At 42.2% G+C, this 20,041-nt stretch overlaps 1 protein-coding gene and 1 pseudogene across 2 annotated transcripts in view; one reads left to right on the top strand and one right to left on the bottom strand.

Moving 5' to 3' along the window:
- Nucleotides 1-853: 853 nt before the first annotated feature.
- On the bottom strand, nt 854-2,284 carry LOC136397690 (annexin A7 pseudogene; annotated as a pseudogene).
- A 2,672-nt stretch (nt 2,285-4,956) lies between these two features.
- DOCK7 (dedicator of cytokinesis 7) overlaps nt 4,957-20,041 on the top strand; it is a 242,981-nt gene continuing 227,896 nt past the window's right edge. For both annotated transcript variants that reach the window (XM_066376450.1, XM_066376451.1), the window contains exon 1: nt 4,957-5,134. In XM_066376450.1, the coding sequence (XP_066232547.1) occupies nt 5,097-5,134 (38 nt within the window). In that variant the 5' untranslated portion in view covers nt 4,957-5,096. The remainder of the gene's footprint in view (nt 5,135-20,041) is intronic.

The raw sequence follows: 20,041 nt of genomic DNA, 5'->3' as shown, positions 1-20,041 counted from the left end.
TAAAGTCACTGTTTTGAGGCTACTTTGCCAAATTGATCCTGCCTCTTGGTAACTAGTTTCTTTCTAATATCTATTCAGTGGGAGACTTGGGTTCTGAATCCGTCAACGGCTGAGCCACTGATGCTCCAGAGTTCCAAACAGTCTTTCCACAAAGTTTTAACAGGGTTAAACAAAGAGTTAGACTCTCATCAAGTTTTCACTGCCTTCATCAAATGAACATCCTAGTGATAAGTTGTCTTTAACGGATGCTGAGAACTGATGTTATCTAGAACTTACATCAGCATCCTGAAGTTTTCCCGTGTAGTACTTAATATACATTTTACTTGTTTGTGTTTTCAATGAGACTGTAACCTTTTTTAAGAAGAAGGGAGAGGGAGAGAGAGAAAGAGAGAGAGAGAGAGAGAGAGAGAAGAGGAGAGAGAGGAACATTGATTTGTTTTTGTATATACCCTGCTCAGGGATCCAACTGGCAACCTCTGCACTTTAGAATGATGCTCTAACCAACTGAGCTATCCAGCCAGAGCCAGACTTAAAACTTTTTTTTTTTAGACATTGCTGTGGTTTTTATTCAAGTTGATATCCTGATCAGAATAACAGCAGTGAGAAAATTATGCTTTACAAACATTACATTAATACTACATCATTATGATATGGCTTTACATTGATTATATAGAGAAAAAAATAACATTGGAATTAAGGCTATAAGCACATGTGCAAACCCAGCACAACCCTGACACAGTCTTTAATAAAAAGCTCTTTTGGTTAGATGATGGTTGATATTGCTGCATACAGGTGAGTCACTGCTTTGGAGAGTAAGCTCTCAAAGCTTCACCCATTAAAAAAAAAATCCCCGCTACTGGCCCACAATGACTAGAAGAAGCCTTCAGTAATCTCCACTCCTGTCACTTGCAATCATTGTGCCTAGGGTCTTCTGATACATCTGACTGAACATCTGTTTTATTTGTACAAGATCAATCTCACTCTGAGTGACCACAATCCTGACCAGGGTGGAGTCATCGGTGCCGCACCTTTGGTAGCATAGCAGAGCCTCTCAGCAAAGAAGGCAGGTGGTTTGGGGCACACTGCAAGACGGTCTTCAAACCACTTCGACATTTCCAGAAAACTCACAGCCAATACTGTTTAACAAATCTTGATTAGCCATCCTGGAATAGGCCTCCATGGTAGCTTTCAACTGAGGTAAACTTCTTGTGGCCAGAATCATGTTGAAGCAAGATTCATCTGTCCCCAGTCTTCCCTTGACAGCTTGATAGAAATGCTGAACATCTTCTTGAACCAACTGGTGGTTAATATTCTGGTTTTCCTCATGATTTCCCTGGCACACAGACACAAGTAAACGTTCAAAATGCCCTCCTGTATCTGACCTAATGTCCTTTTCAAGGTCTTGTCCAAATTCTGACCGATAACATCTGACAATTTCTTGGATTTCCTGATTAGTTCTTGTGCATAAAATTTCAATCAATACATGTTCCTGAGTTCCTGCTCCCTTCATTGTATTCTGTAAACTCCAGGCATCATAATAAGTAGTTGGCATGAACAGGGTAAGGATCAATTCTTCCTTATTACCACTTAACTCTGACTCGAGATCTTTGATTAAATCCTTTCCATACATGGTCTTAAAAGCTGCTTTAACTTTTTGCCTTTGACCGTTAGAATGGTTGACAACAATGTCCACAATTGCTTGTTCATCTGTCCCAAAACCTTCATTGCTTTGTGCAGAATTTCTGCATCTCTAATAGCATCAAAGCTGGCAGCTGGTCAAATTGTTCCTTGGGTTCCCTGAGTCATCGCAGCAGGCTGACTAGGGTAAGGAGCCTGTCCTCCAGGATGTTGAGAAGGCATCTGTCCTCCAGGAAAGCCACCTGGTAATGGGACCTGGGGACCTGTGCTAGGCCACCTCCATATGACTGTGAGGGTGGCTATGGGTAGCCAGAAAGGCCTGCTCTGCCGGGGTGGGGGTAGGGTGTGGGTGTGGGTGGGTGGGTTCCAAACCCTGGGCCTGGAGAAATTCCAGGATAGGATAGAGCACCTCCTGGCCATGGGGCACCAGGACAGCCTCCGGGGCCTGGGTAGCCACCTGGGGCAGGGTAGTCTCCAGCTCCTGGGGAGCCACTACTTGGCGCTGCTGGAGAGGAACCTCCTCCTATGGGAGAAAAGCCAGTGGGATAAGGATATTGACCTGAAGGGGGAAAAGAAGACTCCTGATCCGCAGGAGGATACCGGGGAAAGGTGGGTAGCCTGTTGAGGGACAACCTGGCTATGACATTCTGACACCGGGAGCAGCCGGACTCTAAACTTTGTAAGGACTCAAATAGTGTCTTATTTACCATTATATCTCCAGGGCCTAGTAGTATTGGTTGACTAAATAAAGGTCTTTATCAGGTAAGACTCTTTCAGTTGTTAATGACAAAAGAACAAATGAACTCAAATCAGCTTAAGCAAAAACCACAAACCAAAAACAAAGAAACAAACAGAACTTCGGCATATTATTACTTCACATAGTTGCCAAGTCCACAGATCAAGTAATGTTATAAGGAGTCATCTCCTTGTCCTTTCCATTTTTTTGCTCTCCTCTTTGCTATGTTTGGCTTCACTCTCAGGCAAATGAGATGGAGGCTCCTGGTGTATATAGCACATGTAACTTTTAGTTATGATTGGGCTCAATTGTCTTGACTTGATTCACATGCCTATTAGTAAACTAGTCACAGAAGTCAGGAGAATGTGCTGCTCTGCTTTCCAAGGCTTAGGCCACACACACTCAGTTTTTAAACTGGGAGGGCAGGGGGAGTGAGAAATGGGGGGGAATCAGCTCCACAGTAGTATGGAGGATTGAGACCAGGGTGTGTGCATGTGTGTGTACAGGGGGTAGTTGGGAAGTATGCATGTTGGTCAGCCAAAATAATTCCGCTCACTCCCTTTGTTGAGCTCCATACATTTCCCTGAGGTCGGACCCCGGTGGAACATGGACATCTGCCCACACTTACTAGTCTCTGACTGCCAGTTGTTCCCTAGAGGTGGGGGCCGTAATTCTTGCTTGGAGTATTCCCCAAACTCTATCTATTCTGCTTACAGCTTGGTTCTGCAAATCCGCTTTCTGCTCTAAATGTTCCCAGTAAGCTGCACAGTGAATGTAATGTCCTTCCAAATACTTTGGCAACTAGTGAGTCAAGCATACAAAGAACTATTCAAAACAGAATGTGGTCAGTTCTCTAAGAGAGTAGTGAAAAGATGTCTGGAGAGCAGAGATAAAGGCATCAAACATCTGGCGGGGAGCTTGAGAGCAGACAACCGATTCAGGACTATCAAGCACCTAGGACAAGCTTAAGTGTAATGATGAATAATGATAATAACAGCAGCTAATACGTATAGTACTTATCATATATCCTGTTCTAAGAACTTTACATGAATTAACTCAATGAATCCTCACTATAGTCTTTCAAGTATGCCCAATTATTTCCCTCATTTTAGAGTTGAGGCTAAGTAATTTCCCATGGTCACATAGTAAGGGAGAGAATAAGATTGGGTTCCTATCCAAAGAGTCTGAAAGGCCAGGAGATGGTGTTAGCCTTGACTTACAGTTCTTTAAATAGCTGTTTCATTTTTTCCAATGGACTCAATCTTCTTGAGAGCAGGACTGAGTCTAGTTCACCTTTGTATTCTCTAGAATACCTAGATGGGCTCTACACTTAAGTAGAAGCTCCATACTTCTCTTTGGGTAGACGATCTTTACTGGAATGAGCATTGTTGTACAATATATAAATGAAATCTTCCACAGTGGTTACAGCACTGGACAGGAAGTTATGGATCTGACTAATTGAGGTTTCACCTCTGACTCAGTGTGTGACTGGGCAAAAACCTTAATGGCTGAATGCTACAGATTTCCAACTGTAAAAGAGGAAAACAAGTATCCAAAGAACTTCACAAGGACACAGCAAGAACATATTAATAAATGAATACTTATATTAAATTCTTGCACTACTTAAGAGGAAAGGTACAACAAACCAAGATATTTTTCTTATTTTGACCATAACGCCACTAATTAGCAAATATGCATTAGGAGCCAAACAATTTAGACACTATAGGATAACAACAGAATAATAAAACATGATTTCTGCTAGTCCCTCTTAATCAAATTTAACGAGCAAACTCAGTTAGATTGGTAAACAAATTATTTAATAGAATAAGAAATTGGAAAAGTACACAGAGCTCACTTTGTCCAATATATATAAATAAAAAATGAGATCCCAAAGGAGAAGTAACAGGCTCAGGAAGAGAACTATCAACACAGAAACATTTGCCCTCAAAGAAAAGGCCTGGGCTCTGCCAGGTCTGAAAGTCAGTGGAAGAGGCTACCGTCTGCGTGACCTGGGGCCAGGAGTTTAGCTTCTCTGAACCAATTTCCTTCACTCTAAAATAGTGGTAACAACTTACTTCAGAGAGCTGTTGTCAATTTTAAGCAAGATTCTGCGTATAAAACTTTAATCAGGGTCTGACTAAGCGCCACAAGTCAACTATTATTACTGTTACTTCTGTAGAATGGTCTTTTCTGGCTCTTTTTCTATGAGACGAACTATTGTTTCTCCAGTCAGACCACATTCCCAGGGTGGAAACGGAAGAGAAAGTGCTTTTCACAGCTCCGAGATGGGCGCTGCAGGAACTCGAACCGAGCCATCTTAGGCGGCAGAGCACAGCCCCCTCGGAATCGTCCACTCCCCCAGCCCTCCTCGGGAAGGGCCCTCCCCCCGCTAGGTCGCCGGGCCCCCTCTCGGTCTGGTCGTTCGTGCGGTCCCCCACGCCCCACTCTTCCCCTGGTTCCCGCCCGCCGCGGCGGCGCTCGGAAGCCGGCGCTCCCTCGGGGATCGACCCGCGCGGGGGGGGGGGGGGGGGGGAGGAGCGGTTTCTCGCTGCGCCCCTCTCAGGAGCTTTACGGCAGGGCTCGTTCCGGGCTCCGGCCGCCAGCCCCAACCTCCCGAGTCCGGAGCGGGGAGTGGTGGAGGCCTCGCGGGAGGGAGGGCGAGCGAGGAGGCACGCGCCCGCCGGTCCGCGCCCAGACCGCCGCCGCCGCCGCCTCCGCAGCCATGGCCGAGCGCCGCGCCTTCGCCCAGAAGATCAGCAGGTAAATCTCGGGCGTGCGACGCGCCGCCGCAGCGAGAGGAGAGCGGGGGAGTCCTCCCGGGTCGGGCCGAGGAGGCGGGTGGGTGTGGCGGCGCGGGGGCCGGGATCCCGCGGCCGGGCCTGCGGCCGGGCGGGGAGGCTCGCGGTGCTGCGGCCGCTGCCGAGGCCTCACGCGGCCCGGCCCCCGGCCCTCAGTGTCACTGGGTCGGGGGACCCAGAGAGTCCTGGGCTGCCGGGGCCTGGAGTTTCGCGGAGGCTTATTGAAGGGGCGGTGGGGGAAGCCTACCGGCCGGCTGGCAGATCAGCGCTCCCCAAATTCTTTTGTGTCCGCATCCCGGAGCCGCGGCGTTCGCCGGGCTCCTCTCCCCGCCCACTCCCCGCTTGCCCCCTGGAGGGTGCGGGGTCCGCCCTCCTCTCCACCCCAACAAAAGGAGCGGCGCGCGGCGGGCTCCCGGCCGGGGGAGGCCGCCCCCCTCGCGCCTCTTTGCCTTTCGGAGGAATCTGACTCGAGCCCTTTTTGCACCCGGGGGTCCAGCTCCCAGGGGGGTCGTGCACCCGGAAGGTGGACCGTGGGGCCGAAATGAAAAGTTGAGAGCCTGTGGTCTGCACCTTTGGTATGCGGCTAGCTGCTGAACGTTGGACGAATTGTAGGCTAAAGCTTGATGCGAATGCCATGTGAATTTTAGTGGGCCCCTACGTTTGACGTATCACTGGAGAAAGATGGATGGTGGACAGTGTTCTTTACGGCACTGGCTCTTTTCACCCGTATTTTAGGAGCCTTGCACCTGTTTGTGTGGGTTGATTGTCACCTTCCCTCCCCTCAAAACTAAAAAATTGAATTACTGTGGGGGATTCTAATATTTGTAGAATTTCTCTGTGGAAAATGCTAATGTATAAGACACTAGATATTTTTGCTTTTAATAAGACCATATTTCTGTGAATTATGATGTCCCAAGAAAAAGAAAAATTCAAATGTATTTCTTGACATTTGTATTTCTGTGGCTGGGGATCTTTTTAGTTTGTTGGCGTTTCCTAAACATTTTTGGACCTCCCAGAGAGGTCCTTTCTTACCTGCCTGAACTTCCATAGTGTTACTTTGTTTTGGCACTCTGTAAATTTAAACGCAACATTTCTTTGGTTTAAGCTTTGTGCTTAATTTTTTTCTTTGGAGTTTTAAAACATTTCATTATGTCCTTAAAAGGCTTTAAGATAGTAAGTGCTAAAGAGCATGGGCTCTAGTGTCAGGCCATGACATGGCTTCAGATCCCTACTTTTATTTTCTAACTTGCCACCTTAGCCAAATTGTTTAAGCTCTCTTACGTTTTAATTTCCTCATATGGAAAATGGGTATAATAACAGTAGCCAGATCATAGACTTGGTGTGAAAGTGAAACGGCATGATTTGTGTAAAGTGTTCAGCATGCAGAGTGCATGGCCTACATCCTAGCTATCATTGAACACTTGGATAATTAGTATATCCTAAGGAGCTGTGATAGATTTAATACAAAATTACTTCTTTTTTTTTTGGTAACAACTGGGTTATTTCTGAGGCATTTAAAAAGGATGTATTACCTGTCACATGTGCTTAGTATTAATTCCTCTTTAAATGGAACCAAAAGTCCATCTCTGAGAACATTACCCTGATCAAGAATGTGCACATTATGGAGTCAGATATGAAATATATACCTGTTCTCCATCTATGGAGTTTGTCCTCAGATAGGACAGAACAACACACACACACACACACACACGCACGCACGCACACACACAAACCAGTTTTGCAAAACAGCACTAAATTCACATTAATCCAGTCTTGTAAAGTTAAGGCAATGGAAATGAAGAGCTATGTGTTTGTTAGAGTAAGGTGACCAACTTTTTTACAATAAAAAGGAGGTCAAAAATAAATTGAAGAAAACAAAATCGTAAATAAAAGAAATATTTTATTCATTGCAACAATTATACACTATAATATGATAAATGTATAATAAAATGTTTGTAATATTTTATATTGCAATTATGCTTACATGCCTATTAATTTTTAATAATAATTGTTAAGAAAAAAGTACTCATTTAGATACAAATACGTCACATCACATGCAATGGATCGACTCTGCATCGATCGAATACGGACATTTACAGATTAGTCTTCCAATATCAAAAAGGAGAATATGTAGGAGGACACTTTTCAAGGGAGGACGGAACTTACAAAAGAAGGACTGTCCTCCCTTAAGGAGAACGATTGGTCACCTTAGTTAGAGGGCTACTTAGGAGGTCAATATAGCAGAGATTAGTGATTAGTGATTGATTGGATCTAAGGTGAGAAAGAGGAGTATGGGGTGATATCCAGTTATTGAGTAAGTGAGTACAGGAAGAAGATGAGGTTTGAGGGTGGAAATGAGATGGAATGGAGGTGATTTGGTTTTGGACATGATTTTGAGGTGCTCCTGGAGTATTCAAAGAAATGTCTACTAGGTTGCTGATGCAGGTTTAAGGTACAAAAGAGAGAGGCAGAGCTGAAGATCTAGAATTGAGAGTCATCAGTAAGTTGATTGTAATTGAAGTCAGAGGAGTAGATGAGAGTCCAGGAGAAATGTGCAGACTTAATTTGGATGGAAGACCAAGGACAGAACTGCTATAGATGATGAATTATTATCTGCTTATCATGAATGAAAGGTACTTTCTTCCTTGTTGCCAAACAAGGCTGAATAATACTTTTGAATAAATTCTTGTTCTGCTTCATAGTTTCCTTCTAGAGGAAATATAGCACAAACTCTGGAGGCAAACTGCCTTGAGTTTGACTTCCTAGCACTGTTCTTCATTGAGTCAATGTGGGCAAGTTACTTCACCTCACTATGCCTCATTTTCCCTATCTATAAAATGAGATACAGTAATAGTAGGACCTACCATATAGAGTTGTTGTAAAGATTAAATAAATCAATACCTCTAAAGTGCTTAGAACAGGACTTTTTATTAGTGCCAGTACATATCAACTTTTTTTATTACAAATATGTAATATGATATGGCTTAGGAACTTTTCTTGGTAGTGATCATCCCTTTTATGATATGCATTATGAAATCTGTTGCTCTTTGAAAAAACTGTTGCTGTTTGAAACCCTATCTTTCATTTTTTAAAGCTTTATAATGGTCACAAACCTTTATTTTAAAAAGAAACCTGCTGATTTCTTTTCTGGCTTAGCTCTTTTCTAACTCTTTGCTGTTACTTTTTTTGAAGCTGATGATTTATCACAAGTTCTTTATTCTGTATCACTGATCGTCCTACTTACCTCAGCTCATCATAGAAAAGCAGCATGTACGTTTTGTCTATATCTAATATTGCCTCTTGTCTCCCTGCTTTTTGAGGACAAGGCACGTGCATTGTTAACCTTTATACTCATCCCGAGCATATAATAGATACAATTTTTGGAATGTTGATTGTAGATTAATGATCTAGGATTTTGTTTGGATTATTTTGTCCAGTCACTTGATATTCAGCAGTAATGATGAGCATTTGTATATTCTTAAAATACTTTTTACTACATTCTCATTTTCATAACCCAGAGAGGCAGAAGAACATAGCAAAAATAGGATACAGGCTCCAGGGCACATTTTACAGGTTGAAATTCTGTTTATGGCACATAATAGCTGTGTGATTCTGGGCAGTTGATTTAACCTCTCTGTCATCATTCTTTATCAGTAAAATGGGCAGAGTCACCTCCATAGGGTTACTGTGAGGATTAAGTGAGTTATTACATGCAAAACATTTAGAACTGTGCCTGAAACATAGTAACCATTAAAAAAAATGTTATTGTTATTACTATATTATTTTGTTATAATTTTTCCATAGCCCAGATGAGGAATTGAGGCCTACAGAGCATGAGATTATTTGCCTAAATTGTGACTCAAATTCTGGTTTTCTGATTTCAGATCTTAATACTTTTTATTCAACTGTATTTTCTTTCTGCAAACTGTTTTCCGGAGTAGTTCTAGCTTTTCTAAGAGTGCTACTGCTAGCATCTCAAAAGTTACCCTTGCCTTCTTGCTTTTGTTAGTTTAGCATCATTTTGCTGCTTAAGAAGCAGAATTTAGTGAAAGGCTTGCATCAGTTCTTTTTTTTTCCTGAAGTTAGAAGTGGGGAGGCAGTCAAACAGACTCCCACATGTGCCCAACCGGGATCCACCCGGCATCACCCAGGGGGTGATGCTTTGCCCATCTGGGGTGTTGCTCTGCTGTAATCCGGAGCCATTCCTGTGTCTGAGGTGGAGGCCATGGAGCCATCCTCAGCACCAGGGCCAACCTTGTTCCAATGGAGCCTTGGATGCGGGAGGGGTAGAGAGAGATAGAGAGGAAGGAGAGGGGGAAAGGTGGAGAAGCAGATGGGTGCTTCTGTGTGCCCTGACCAGTAATCAAACCAGGGACTTCCACATGCCTGGCTGACGCTCCACCGCTAAGCCAGCCGACCAGGGCATCAGTTCTTTATTTCTAAAGATAATTTTATATAAGTATGGTTTCCTAGATATAGGCTTATTTATAACCTCAATTGTTTTTAGTTTTGAACCTGTTTAGAACCTTGGGTAGATAGGCCCACTCTTTCAATTCTCTGAATCTTCTTTGTTCAATTTATTGTCTCACTCCCGATCAAACTAAATCTTTTCCAGTTAGTATCAACTACTTCAGTGCTGCCTGTTTTTATCACTTTGGACATATACTTCCCTGACATTTTGTTGTACTCATCTCACTAAATGCTGAATATCTAACCTATATATTTCTTGCTCCTGAGCTGCAGAGGGAGACTAGAATAGTCCAAAGTTGATCTTTTTATTAGCTAAAGGTTTCTCATTTGAGGTTTCCTCCAAATCATTTCCTTTATTTATCATTGTGTTTCCCCACTGTCTTTTACTAAAAAAGTTTGACATGAGTTCTAACATGAGTTATTCATTTTAACCTCAGCATATTGCTGTGCCAATGTCATTTAACCATCTTTCTCTTGAGCCTGAAAGGTGTCTTATCCCTAAAGCTTGCCTGTTTTATTGTACTTTGAATCTCATACCTTGCCACCTCCCTCAGAATCTTAATCTCACAATTTTCTCTTTCCTTTGTAGCATCTTCAATCTATTCCTTTTAATGGATGCTTTCCTTAAACCTTAAGACTCATTATGCCTTTCTCATCATAAAACAAAGAACCATTGAGTCTTCTGGCCTTTCTAGCTGCCAACCAATCATTCCTTTTTCTTTTCTGATCATATTTGTCATTTGTTTGTGGTATAGTCACGACTACTTCCTGCTTGTCTCATCATTCCTGGGTCCACGTAGCTGTACTTACCATCATACGTTTTGTATACTTGAATTATAGAACTCTTGAAGATTAAGAACCTTTGATGTTTTTCTTTTCTTCACTGATTTCAGGAACTACTGCTTGTTTTAAAATTTTTTCTTATGCTTCCTTCCTCACCCATCTCCCTCCCCCTGTATTATACGTACTGCTTTTCAGAGCTTTGATAGCTGGCCTAGGTCTTTTTATCTGCAGTGCTTAGCGCGGAGTCTGTGAAGTGGACACATAAGAAATGTTTGAATGAATGCCACCCCGACGTCGTGGGGCATCTTTCATTACCTCACTTCTAGATGACAATAGGGTCATAACTGGTCTAGTCTCTCTCTCTTTTAATTCTAGTGTGTTGCAGATGAATTTTCCCTAAATCACAGCTTTAATCATGGCATTCTTTTGTTCAAGAATATACGTATAGTGGCGTCCTACTGTTGCTTGCATTTTAATGTCATCTATAATCTGATTCTCTCCTGTTGACTTATGCTCTAGCTTGCATTTTGGACCAGCCAGTCTGGTGTTTTCACTGCACATCCACAAATGTTCTGCTCATTTGTATCTCTGTAACTCATCTGTTGTATTTTTTTCTTTTTGGTATATCCTCTTTCTTTTCCAAATCATACCCTTTTCTTCATACTATTCTAATTCACTATCCTTACTTTTAGGATAACCATTTCCTTGCTTTTCTTTATTTTTTATCACCTATTAATGCATCCCTAAACAATATTATTTTTTCTGTTTATGAATTCAATTGAATATAATCATACTGTATGTTTGTATGCTTTTCTTCCTGGCTTCTTTTGCCCAAAATTATATCTATATCTGAGATTCATTCATGATGTTGTAATTGAAGTTTATTCATTTTCATTGCTTTATATTATTTCATTGTATAAATATACCACAATGTTCTGTTCTACAGTACATGGACATTTGGGTTGTTTCCAGTTTTTGACTGTTAGAAACAATGATCCTATTAATATTCCTATACATCTACTCTGGTACCCATGGGCATGAGTTTCTCTGTGGTACACCAAGTTATGGAATTGCTGGGTCTTATATATTTTATTGTTCGTCATAGCAGTTTTATTAACATCAAGTTTTTAGGTCATACCAAATTTTTTAAGATAGTTTTAGAAATGTACACTCGCACAACAATGTTGCTTTATATAGTTACACCACTCGGTGTTGCCAACTTTTTAATTTTTGTTGGTCTGGTGGATGCATGATGCTTTTTTGTTTTTAAGGTGAGAGGAGGGGAGATAGTGAGGCAGATTCCCTCCTGTGCCCCAACTGGGATCCACCAGGCAACCCCATCTGGGGCTGATACTCAAGTACTGAGCTATTTTTAGCACCTGAAGCTGACACGCCTGGACCAACTGAGCTATTCTTAGCACCCGGGGCCATGCTCTAACCCAGTGATTTTCAACCTTTTTTGAGCCACGGCACATTTTTTACATTTACAAAATCCTGAGGCACACCACCTACCAAAATGACACAAAATGACACTCTAACACAGTACATATTATACATATAGTTAATAATATAGTTTCTAAATGTATTTATACTCACTTAGTGTGAAACCTGGGCCTGTTTCGATGAACACAAAAGGGATATTCTGGCAGGAATGGTAGAAAGACACACACGAAGCTCTTCCTCAACAGTTCTCAGTCTCTCTCTGTTTTTAGTTTTTATTGCAGTCAAGCTTGAGAAGCTCAGCTCACATAGATATGTGGTTGAAAACGGGAGCAATGTCAAAATAGCTTTGTTGGCCAGAATGGGGAACTCCTTGGCAACAGATAACCAAAAACTGTCCAAAGGAAGATCAGCAAACTTTAGCTTTAAAGTTAGATAACATTGTGATGCATTGTATATCACCCTCTGCGGGGGCCTCTTTTAAAAAGAAAAAGGTCAAATATCTATATACACCATCAGGATAGACATAACCAGCTGAGGCTGAGGCTTCATCTAGTGGTGGCAACATTTACCTCCAGTCCTGACCAGGATTAGAAATCGGGACCATGGGGAGGAGTAGCAGCTTCAACTACTCGCTGCAGCCACACAATGACAAGTGCCCGGCAGCCCGAGCGGGACCTTCCTGGGTGTGGATGAGAGGCGGCCTACTATTGGTTCATCACTAGTGGTCGGGATGAATCCTAGAAGGTGATTGGTCAGTGAGTGTTCCCTGTGCTTCCACTCTTTCTGTCGCTGATAGCTGGAGGGATTGTGAGGAGAATGTTTATGTTCGGATGGAGGTGGCTGGCGGCGGGCTGGATAAATAGCCTTCACAGGACGTATCCGGCATGCGGGCTGTAGTTTGGGGACCCATGTTTAATTTCCCCATTGCACACCTGACCATGTCTCACGGCACACTAGTGTGCCGCAGCACACTGGTTGAAAAACACTGCTCTAACCAGTCGAGCCCCTGGCTGTGGGAGGGGAAGAGGGAGAGAAGGGGAAGAGGGAGGGGGCGGTAGGCAGATGGTTGCTTCTCCTGTGTGCTCTGACCCGGAATTGAACCCGAGACGTCCATACACTGGGCCAATGCTCTATCTACTGAGCAACCAGCCAAGGCCAAAAGTTTTTTTTTAATTAATTGAATTTATTGGGATGACATTGGTTCACAAAACTGGACAAGTATATAACTCAATAAAATACCATCTGCAGCCTGGATCATGCGCCTTCCATCCAAAACAAGGTCTCTTTCCATCCCTATTTTCCCTTACTTTGCCCACCTCTGCCTAGTCCTCAACCCCGTTTCCTCTGGCTATTGTCACACTGTTGTCTGTGTCCATGTGTTATGTGTATATGTTTTCTGGTTAATCCCTTCACCTTCTTTCATCCAGTCCCCCCACCCACCTCCCCTCTGACACTTGTCTGTCTGTTCCCTGTGTCCATGCCTGTGTTTCTATTTTGTTCACCAGTTTTGTTTTTTTCACCAGTTTGTTTTATTCATTAATTCCACATATAAGTGAGATATGGTATTTGTCTTTCTCTGACTGGCTTATTTAATTTAGCTTAATAATCTCGAGGTCCATCCATGCTGTTGAAAAGGGTAAGATTTCCTCCTGTAAAAGTTTTAATTTGTATTTACTTGATTACTAATGAGATGGAGCTGTTTTGTATGTTTATTGACTATTTGAATATTCTTTAATAAATTGCTTATTTACATCTTTTGCCATTCTCCCTCTTTGTTTTTTCCCTTTGGTTTCTGTCTTTTTCTTACTGATTTGTGTGCGTACTTTATATACATTTAGTGTATTAGTCATTTATTGATTTTATGTGTTACAAATATCTTCCTACTCTGTTTTTAATCCTTTTCATGGAGTTTTCCAACTGGAGTTCTCAGTTTTAATGCAATTTATCAGCCTTTTTTTTTTTTTTGATGTTGAGTTCTTTTGGGGTCTTGTTTAAGAAATATTTTATTACCTTGAGCTTATTAAGATATTCATCTGTATTATCATAAACTTGCAGTTGCCTCCTTTATATTTAGGTTTATATTCTACCTGGTATGGTGTGAAATTTTAATTTTTTCCAGAATGGATTATTCTTTCTCCATTGATCTTCCCTGCCATGTCTATAATAGATTTTGTGTCCTTATTTGTGGTTTTTTCCCCCTGGACTCTTTTGTTACATTGGTTTGGTTATACATCTTTTCATAATTATAAATGATCTTAATTTTTTTTTTTTTTTGTGACAGAGACAGAGAGACCGGGAAAGGGACAGATAGGGACAGACAGGGAGACAGATGAGAAGCATCAATTCTTTGTTGTAGCACTTTGGTTGTTCACTGCTTTCTCATATGTGCCTTGACTGGAGGATTCCAGCAGACCGAGTGTCCCCTTGCTCAAGCCAGTGACCTTGGCCTCAAACTGGAGAGCCTTGCTCAAACCAGGTGAGACCATGCTCAAGCTGGCGTCCTTGGGGTTTCGAACCTGGGTTCTCCACATCCCAATCTGACGCTCTATTCACTGTGCCACTGCCTGGTCAGGCTAAGTGATCCTAATACTAGTAAGTGTTAGAATTTGGTAGAATAATTCCTCCCACCTTTTTGAAGTGTCTTGGCTGCTCTTAGCTCTTTGAATTTCCATGTATATTTTAGAAAAACTCTCAAATCCTATTAGAATTTGGTTGAGGTTGCATTAAATCTACATATCAATTTTGGGAGAAGTGACATCCTTATAATACTGAGTTTCCAATCTATGATTATGATTTACTATCCATTTATTTAGTTCTTTATATTATACAATGACATTTTACAATTTTCTCTGTAAGGTTTTCACATACATATATATATTTATTTTAGATTTTATTGATTTTTGGAGAGAGACAAAGAGAGAGAGAGATTGAGACGGGGGGGGGGGGGGGGGAGAAGTGGGAAGCACCTACTGGTAGTACTGCTTCCTGTATGCGCCTTGACTGGGCAAGCCGAGGGATTCAAACCAGTACCTTAGCAGTCCAGTTCAATGCTTTATTCACTGTGCCACCACAGGTCAGGCTTACATATCTTTTATTAGATTTATCTCTAGGTATAGAAAGATTTTGTATCTAGCTATATACCTTGCTAAAGTCTTGTTAATTCTAAGAATGTATCTGTGGATTCATTTGTATTTTCTAGATAGACAACCATATCATCATATCATCTAGAAATTATGAATTTTTGTTTCTTTCTTTTGAAGCTTTATAACTGATGTATTTTTTGTCTTGCTTTACAGGCATTACTGTGCATATTATCATTTCTATTCAACATTGTATTAATACTGAGAATCCTTATTTTGTTTATGATCTTAAAGCTTGATGGTTGCTATAGGTTTTGTTTTTGGTTTTTTTTGTTTCTTTTGTGACAGAGAGAGGGACAGATAGGGACAGACAGACAGGGAGGGAGAGAGATGAGAAGCATCAATTCTCTGTTGCAGCACCTTAGTTGTTCATTGATTTGTTTCTCATATGTGCCTTGACCAGGGGGCTACAGCAGAGCAAGTGACCCCTTTCTCAAGCCAGCGACCTTGAGTTTCAAGCCAGCAACCTTGGGTCATATCTATGATCCCACGCTCAAGCCAATGACCCCCGTGCTCAAGCCGGGTGACCCCGCGCTTAAGCCAGGGACCTCGGGGTTTCGAACCTGGGTCCTCCGCATCCCAGTTCGACACTTTATCCACTGCGCCATCGCCTGGTCAGGCCCTGTAGGTTTTTTTTTTAAATGTTTATTTTATTGATTTTAAAGAGAGACAAGAACATTAGTCTGTTCCTGAGTGTGCCCTGATCGGGGATGGACTCGGCAGCCTCTGCACTGTGGGACCATGCTCTAATGTTCTAAGCTGTCTGGCCGGGTGCTATAGATTCTTTGATCTGGCTTTATCCAGAGGCATAATTTCAGGGCATCAAAAGAGAAAAGGGAAGTGAGGCAGGAAAGGAAGGGAAACAGTATAAGGTGAAAATTTAACAATATTGACCACAGCTTCCCAAAGAGCTGGAGCGAGATTGTTGGTAGGTGTGATTGGTTGGCCACATAGAATATCTTTTTATGGACGAATGGTTCCTTAGATCAGTAGATGGGAGTCTAGGAGAAGAACTATATTTACCTGCTTTTCTCCTGCATCCTGTTTTCCATTAGTCAATTAAGTCTCCCCTTCACTTCTGGATCATATTATTTGGCCCTCTTTGGCAACCACTCTTGATGCTTCAGTACTTTTTCAGTGGCTTTTTACAGAGGAGACTTTTCGGTTGCAAGTGACAGAAACTCAAATCAGATTATTTGCACACAGAGAAAGTGTTGATTTAATAACTGAGTACATCTGGTTCAGAGATACAGATGATGTCAGCAGGCCTCTTTAGGTCTTCAATAGACTTTCCACTGAGTTGCTATGGGAGTTGACAGTCCCAGGCTCAAATCCTGCCGGTTAATTCTAGCAGAAGATCTCTAGCAGCTCAATTGTTGGTCTGGTTTGGGTCACATGTTCTCTGAATCAGTTACTCTGTAGAGGGATATAGGGGACTTTGGCAGGTCCTGGGTCACATGTCCTTTTCTGTGGATTGGAGGAGAAATGTGATAGTGTCAACCCCACCAATCTCAAGGAATGAGTTCTTTACCAAAGAGAACAGGGTTTTAACCAAAAGAAGGAGAGTAAAAGTATAGTCACATCAAAACTACTAATGGTCTTCAAAATTTTCATTTTAAGTTATTCAGCATCACTGTAATTATTTAAATATATAGCTGTCCAGTCAGATTTGCTACCTACTAAAATTTAAATGTAACTTATGAAATACAAAAGTAGAAAGAAAAACCAGTATAACCTGATGCCAGCTGCAGGTCTGTCCCTTACCTTTGTTAAGTTTAGCTCTGACATTTATGCCAGCTATAGCCTGCCCACGGAGTTACATTTGTTTTTTTTGTTTGTTTGTTTGCTTCCCCACACTTCTTTCTGCATCTACACTCCTGTATCATCTTGAGGTGTTTCTGATCTGTCATGTGACACCAGAAAACTAAACTTATTAACTCATATCAGCAATTTCTTTTTAAAAAAATTTTATTTAGAGGAGTGACGTCACGGAAATGGCGCCGTGAGCAGCGCATCCGACAGATCTCCCCAAAATCACAACAAATTTATCAACTAGAAACAGGAAAATTTATCCTCGGAGCATTCCGGAGTTCCACACAAACTGAAAGTGAAAGGACTGTTATCACTTGAATCTGAGAGACGAGGGTGTGGAGGAAGCTACCGCAGGGACGTTCATTCAAGCCGCGAGGGAGTGCGCCTGTGGTGAGTCAGCCCACACTCGGGAGCCGCGAGCAGCAGCCGCGAGCAGCCGCCGCGAGCAGCCGCAGGCGCGCGCCCGGTTCGGTTGCAGAGCGGGTACCGCCCACACTCCGGAGCGGCGAGCAGCCGCTGGCGCACGCCCGGTCCAATTGCAGACCGAGCACTGCTAACGTTCCCAGCGGCCCGCGCACTGCGAGTGAGAGTCGCCAGCCACCGGTGCCCGGAGCACCCCATTCGCGCGTGTACCCTGGGCATTCCACGCGCCCAGAGCGCCCTGCTGGCCCGCACACCCAGGGTGCCCCATCATCCTGCGCCCGGTGCGCCCCAGCAGCTAGCAGCGGGGGGGAGCGGGAGAGGCCCCAGGGCGGTATTCCCTACTTGGGAGATTCTCTCCGTGGGCGGGGCACCTCACCCAGCCATTCAAGCTAACAATCAAGCATTGGGGGAGGGGCGCGCGCAGGCAGCCTGAAATACCTTCGGGAGCACAGCTGCGACCCAATCACTGAAATTAGCTTAACTCGTGAAATCTGCGCACCCTCGGTTCTAATTGATAAGATCTCTCTCAGTTCAGCGACCCAAGACAAGAGGCGTGATATTTTTTAGTGCCTCTCGCTAAAGGGGCGGGGGCAACTTCTGATTGATAGAGCCTCCATATTCAGGGATAAACGCTAACAAGAAGGACTTGGCAGATAATAAGATCTATACTACACTAGTCGCAAGCAGAGTCTAGTGCCTCTTCCCAGCCAAAACAGGCTACAAAGTGTGGAAAGCCTGGGTTGAGAGGTCCAACTGAATGCTAGGCGCTGAACAGTCACCTTGACAACAATTGACTCCCACCCCCGCCTGATTACACTGGAGGCCCTGACTGCCAGAGCCTTTCCCAAAGCCTTGCACTGAGTGGGGATAGAGTGGGGATTTCCCAGCTCTTTGAGCCTCTTACTCCCCAGGCAGAAGCAGTTGCACCCTTATAGCTGGATCACCAGGCTGCTAATTCAGGAAGGGGGGACTAGGAGAGAGAATCCAGGAAAGCAAACTCTCTCATCATTGGACCCTGCAAACGCCAACAAGCCTTGACTACCAGCAAGACTAAAGCCAATTATATGACATTGCCATAGAATCCCATCAACTGCAAATACCTACCTAAGTGTGACACAGGGGCAGAGCCTGGGGTACAGAGTCACCGACCAGGAAGAGGGAGAGAAAAGAAAAAGGAAGAAGTTAACATCTCAAAATCAAGAAAAATCCACAGACTTTACAACTTGTTCCACTAATTTTTTTTTTGTTGTTGTTTGTTTCTTCTATCTTATTGCCTTTATTTCCTCCACCTCGGTCCTTCTATTCTCTGCCCATCTTATGCTTCCCTTTTCTTGAACTACATTACCCATAAGTGTTACATTTTATTTCTCTTCTTCATCCTCACCCTCCTTTAAGGTTATACTCCAAAACACTTAACTCTCACTCTTTCCTCTTTTATTTTTTTCTGTTTTGCTTTATCTTGTTTTTTTCTCTTCCTTTTTTATTTCTTCCTTCGTTTTTCTCTTTTTCTTATTTTTTCCTTTCTATTCGTTTTTTCTTTTCTCGTTTTACTTTCCTCCCATTTAATCCTCAATCACGAACAAATTAGTTAATTTGGGACTCAAGGCTTTTTTTGGCTTTATTTTTCTTTTTCGCTTTTGTTTTTGTTTTTTTCTTGTTTGTTTATTTTTGTGGCATTTTGGGTCCTCCCAACCCAAGGTCTCCATTGTATTTAGTCTTCGCTCCACTTAATACAACAGACTTTTACTTATTATTTTTATTTTTTTCTTCTTTATTATTCCATTTTTTGTCCTTTTTTCTGGTTCCCTCTTATCCCTCTCATTATATCTCTTAGTTGACCATCACTCACAAGCAAATCATCTTATGCTTGTCTAAGATTTTCTTCCTTTTTTTTTTTTTTTTTGCATTTAGTAGGTCCCTACTCCCCTTTTTTTTGCCCCTTGAACTCTTCACCCCAAATCAGGCCCTCCATTATAGGCACGATATTTCCCTGAGGAGGGGAGAGGAGGGAAAGAGAAGAAAGAAAAAAAGGGGCAAATAATAAATTATTACTGTTTTTTTTTGTGGGGTGTTTTACCTTTTTTTTTTTTTTTTTTTTTTTTACTTTTTACTCTTTATTAATTCTAATTAGTGCTATCAACATATCAACAAGACCACCCTCAGATGCCAATAAGAAAGAGGAAATCGAATATTATGGATACAAAAGAAAGAGAGATAACACAAATAGATGTGGAAAAATCTATGGAGAAAAGACTTAACATATTGGAAGCCTTGGAGCTAAATGACAGAGAATTTAAAATAGAAATCTTAAAAATACTCAGAGATATACAAGAAAACACAGAAAGGCAATATAGGGAGATCAGAAAACAACTCAATGAACACAAAGAATATATTACCAAGGAAATTGAAACTATAAAAACAAATCAAACAGAAATGAAAAACTCAATTCACGAGCTGAAAAACGAGGTAACAAGCTTAGCTAGCAGAAAGCCCAGATTGAAGATAGGATTAGTGAAATAGAAGACAAACAACTTGAGGCACAACAGAGAGAAGAAGAAAGAGACTCAAAAATAATAAAAAACGAGAAAGCCCTACAGGAATTGTCTGACTCCATCAGAAAGAATAACATAAGAATAATAGGTATATCAGAGGGAGAAGAGAAAGAAAATGGAATGGAGAATATACTCAAACAAATAATAGACAAGAACTTCCCAAGCCTGTGGAAAGAACTAAAGCCTCAAATTCAAGAAGCAAACAGAACACCGAGTTTTCTTAACCCCAACAAACCCACTCCAAGG

Source organism: Saccopteryx leptura, chromosome 3, assembly GCF_036850995.1.
Source record: "Saccopteryx leptura isolate mSacLep1 chromosome 3, mSacLep1_pri_phased_curated, whole genome shotgun sequence".
Lineage (NCBI taxonomy): Eukaryota > Metazoa > Chordata > Mammalia > Chiroptera > Emballonuridae > Saccopteryx > Saccopteryx leptura.
This window is presented reverse-complemented; position numbering and strand designations above follow the sequence as displayed.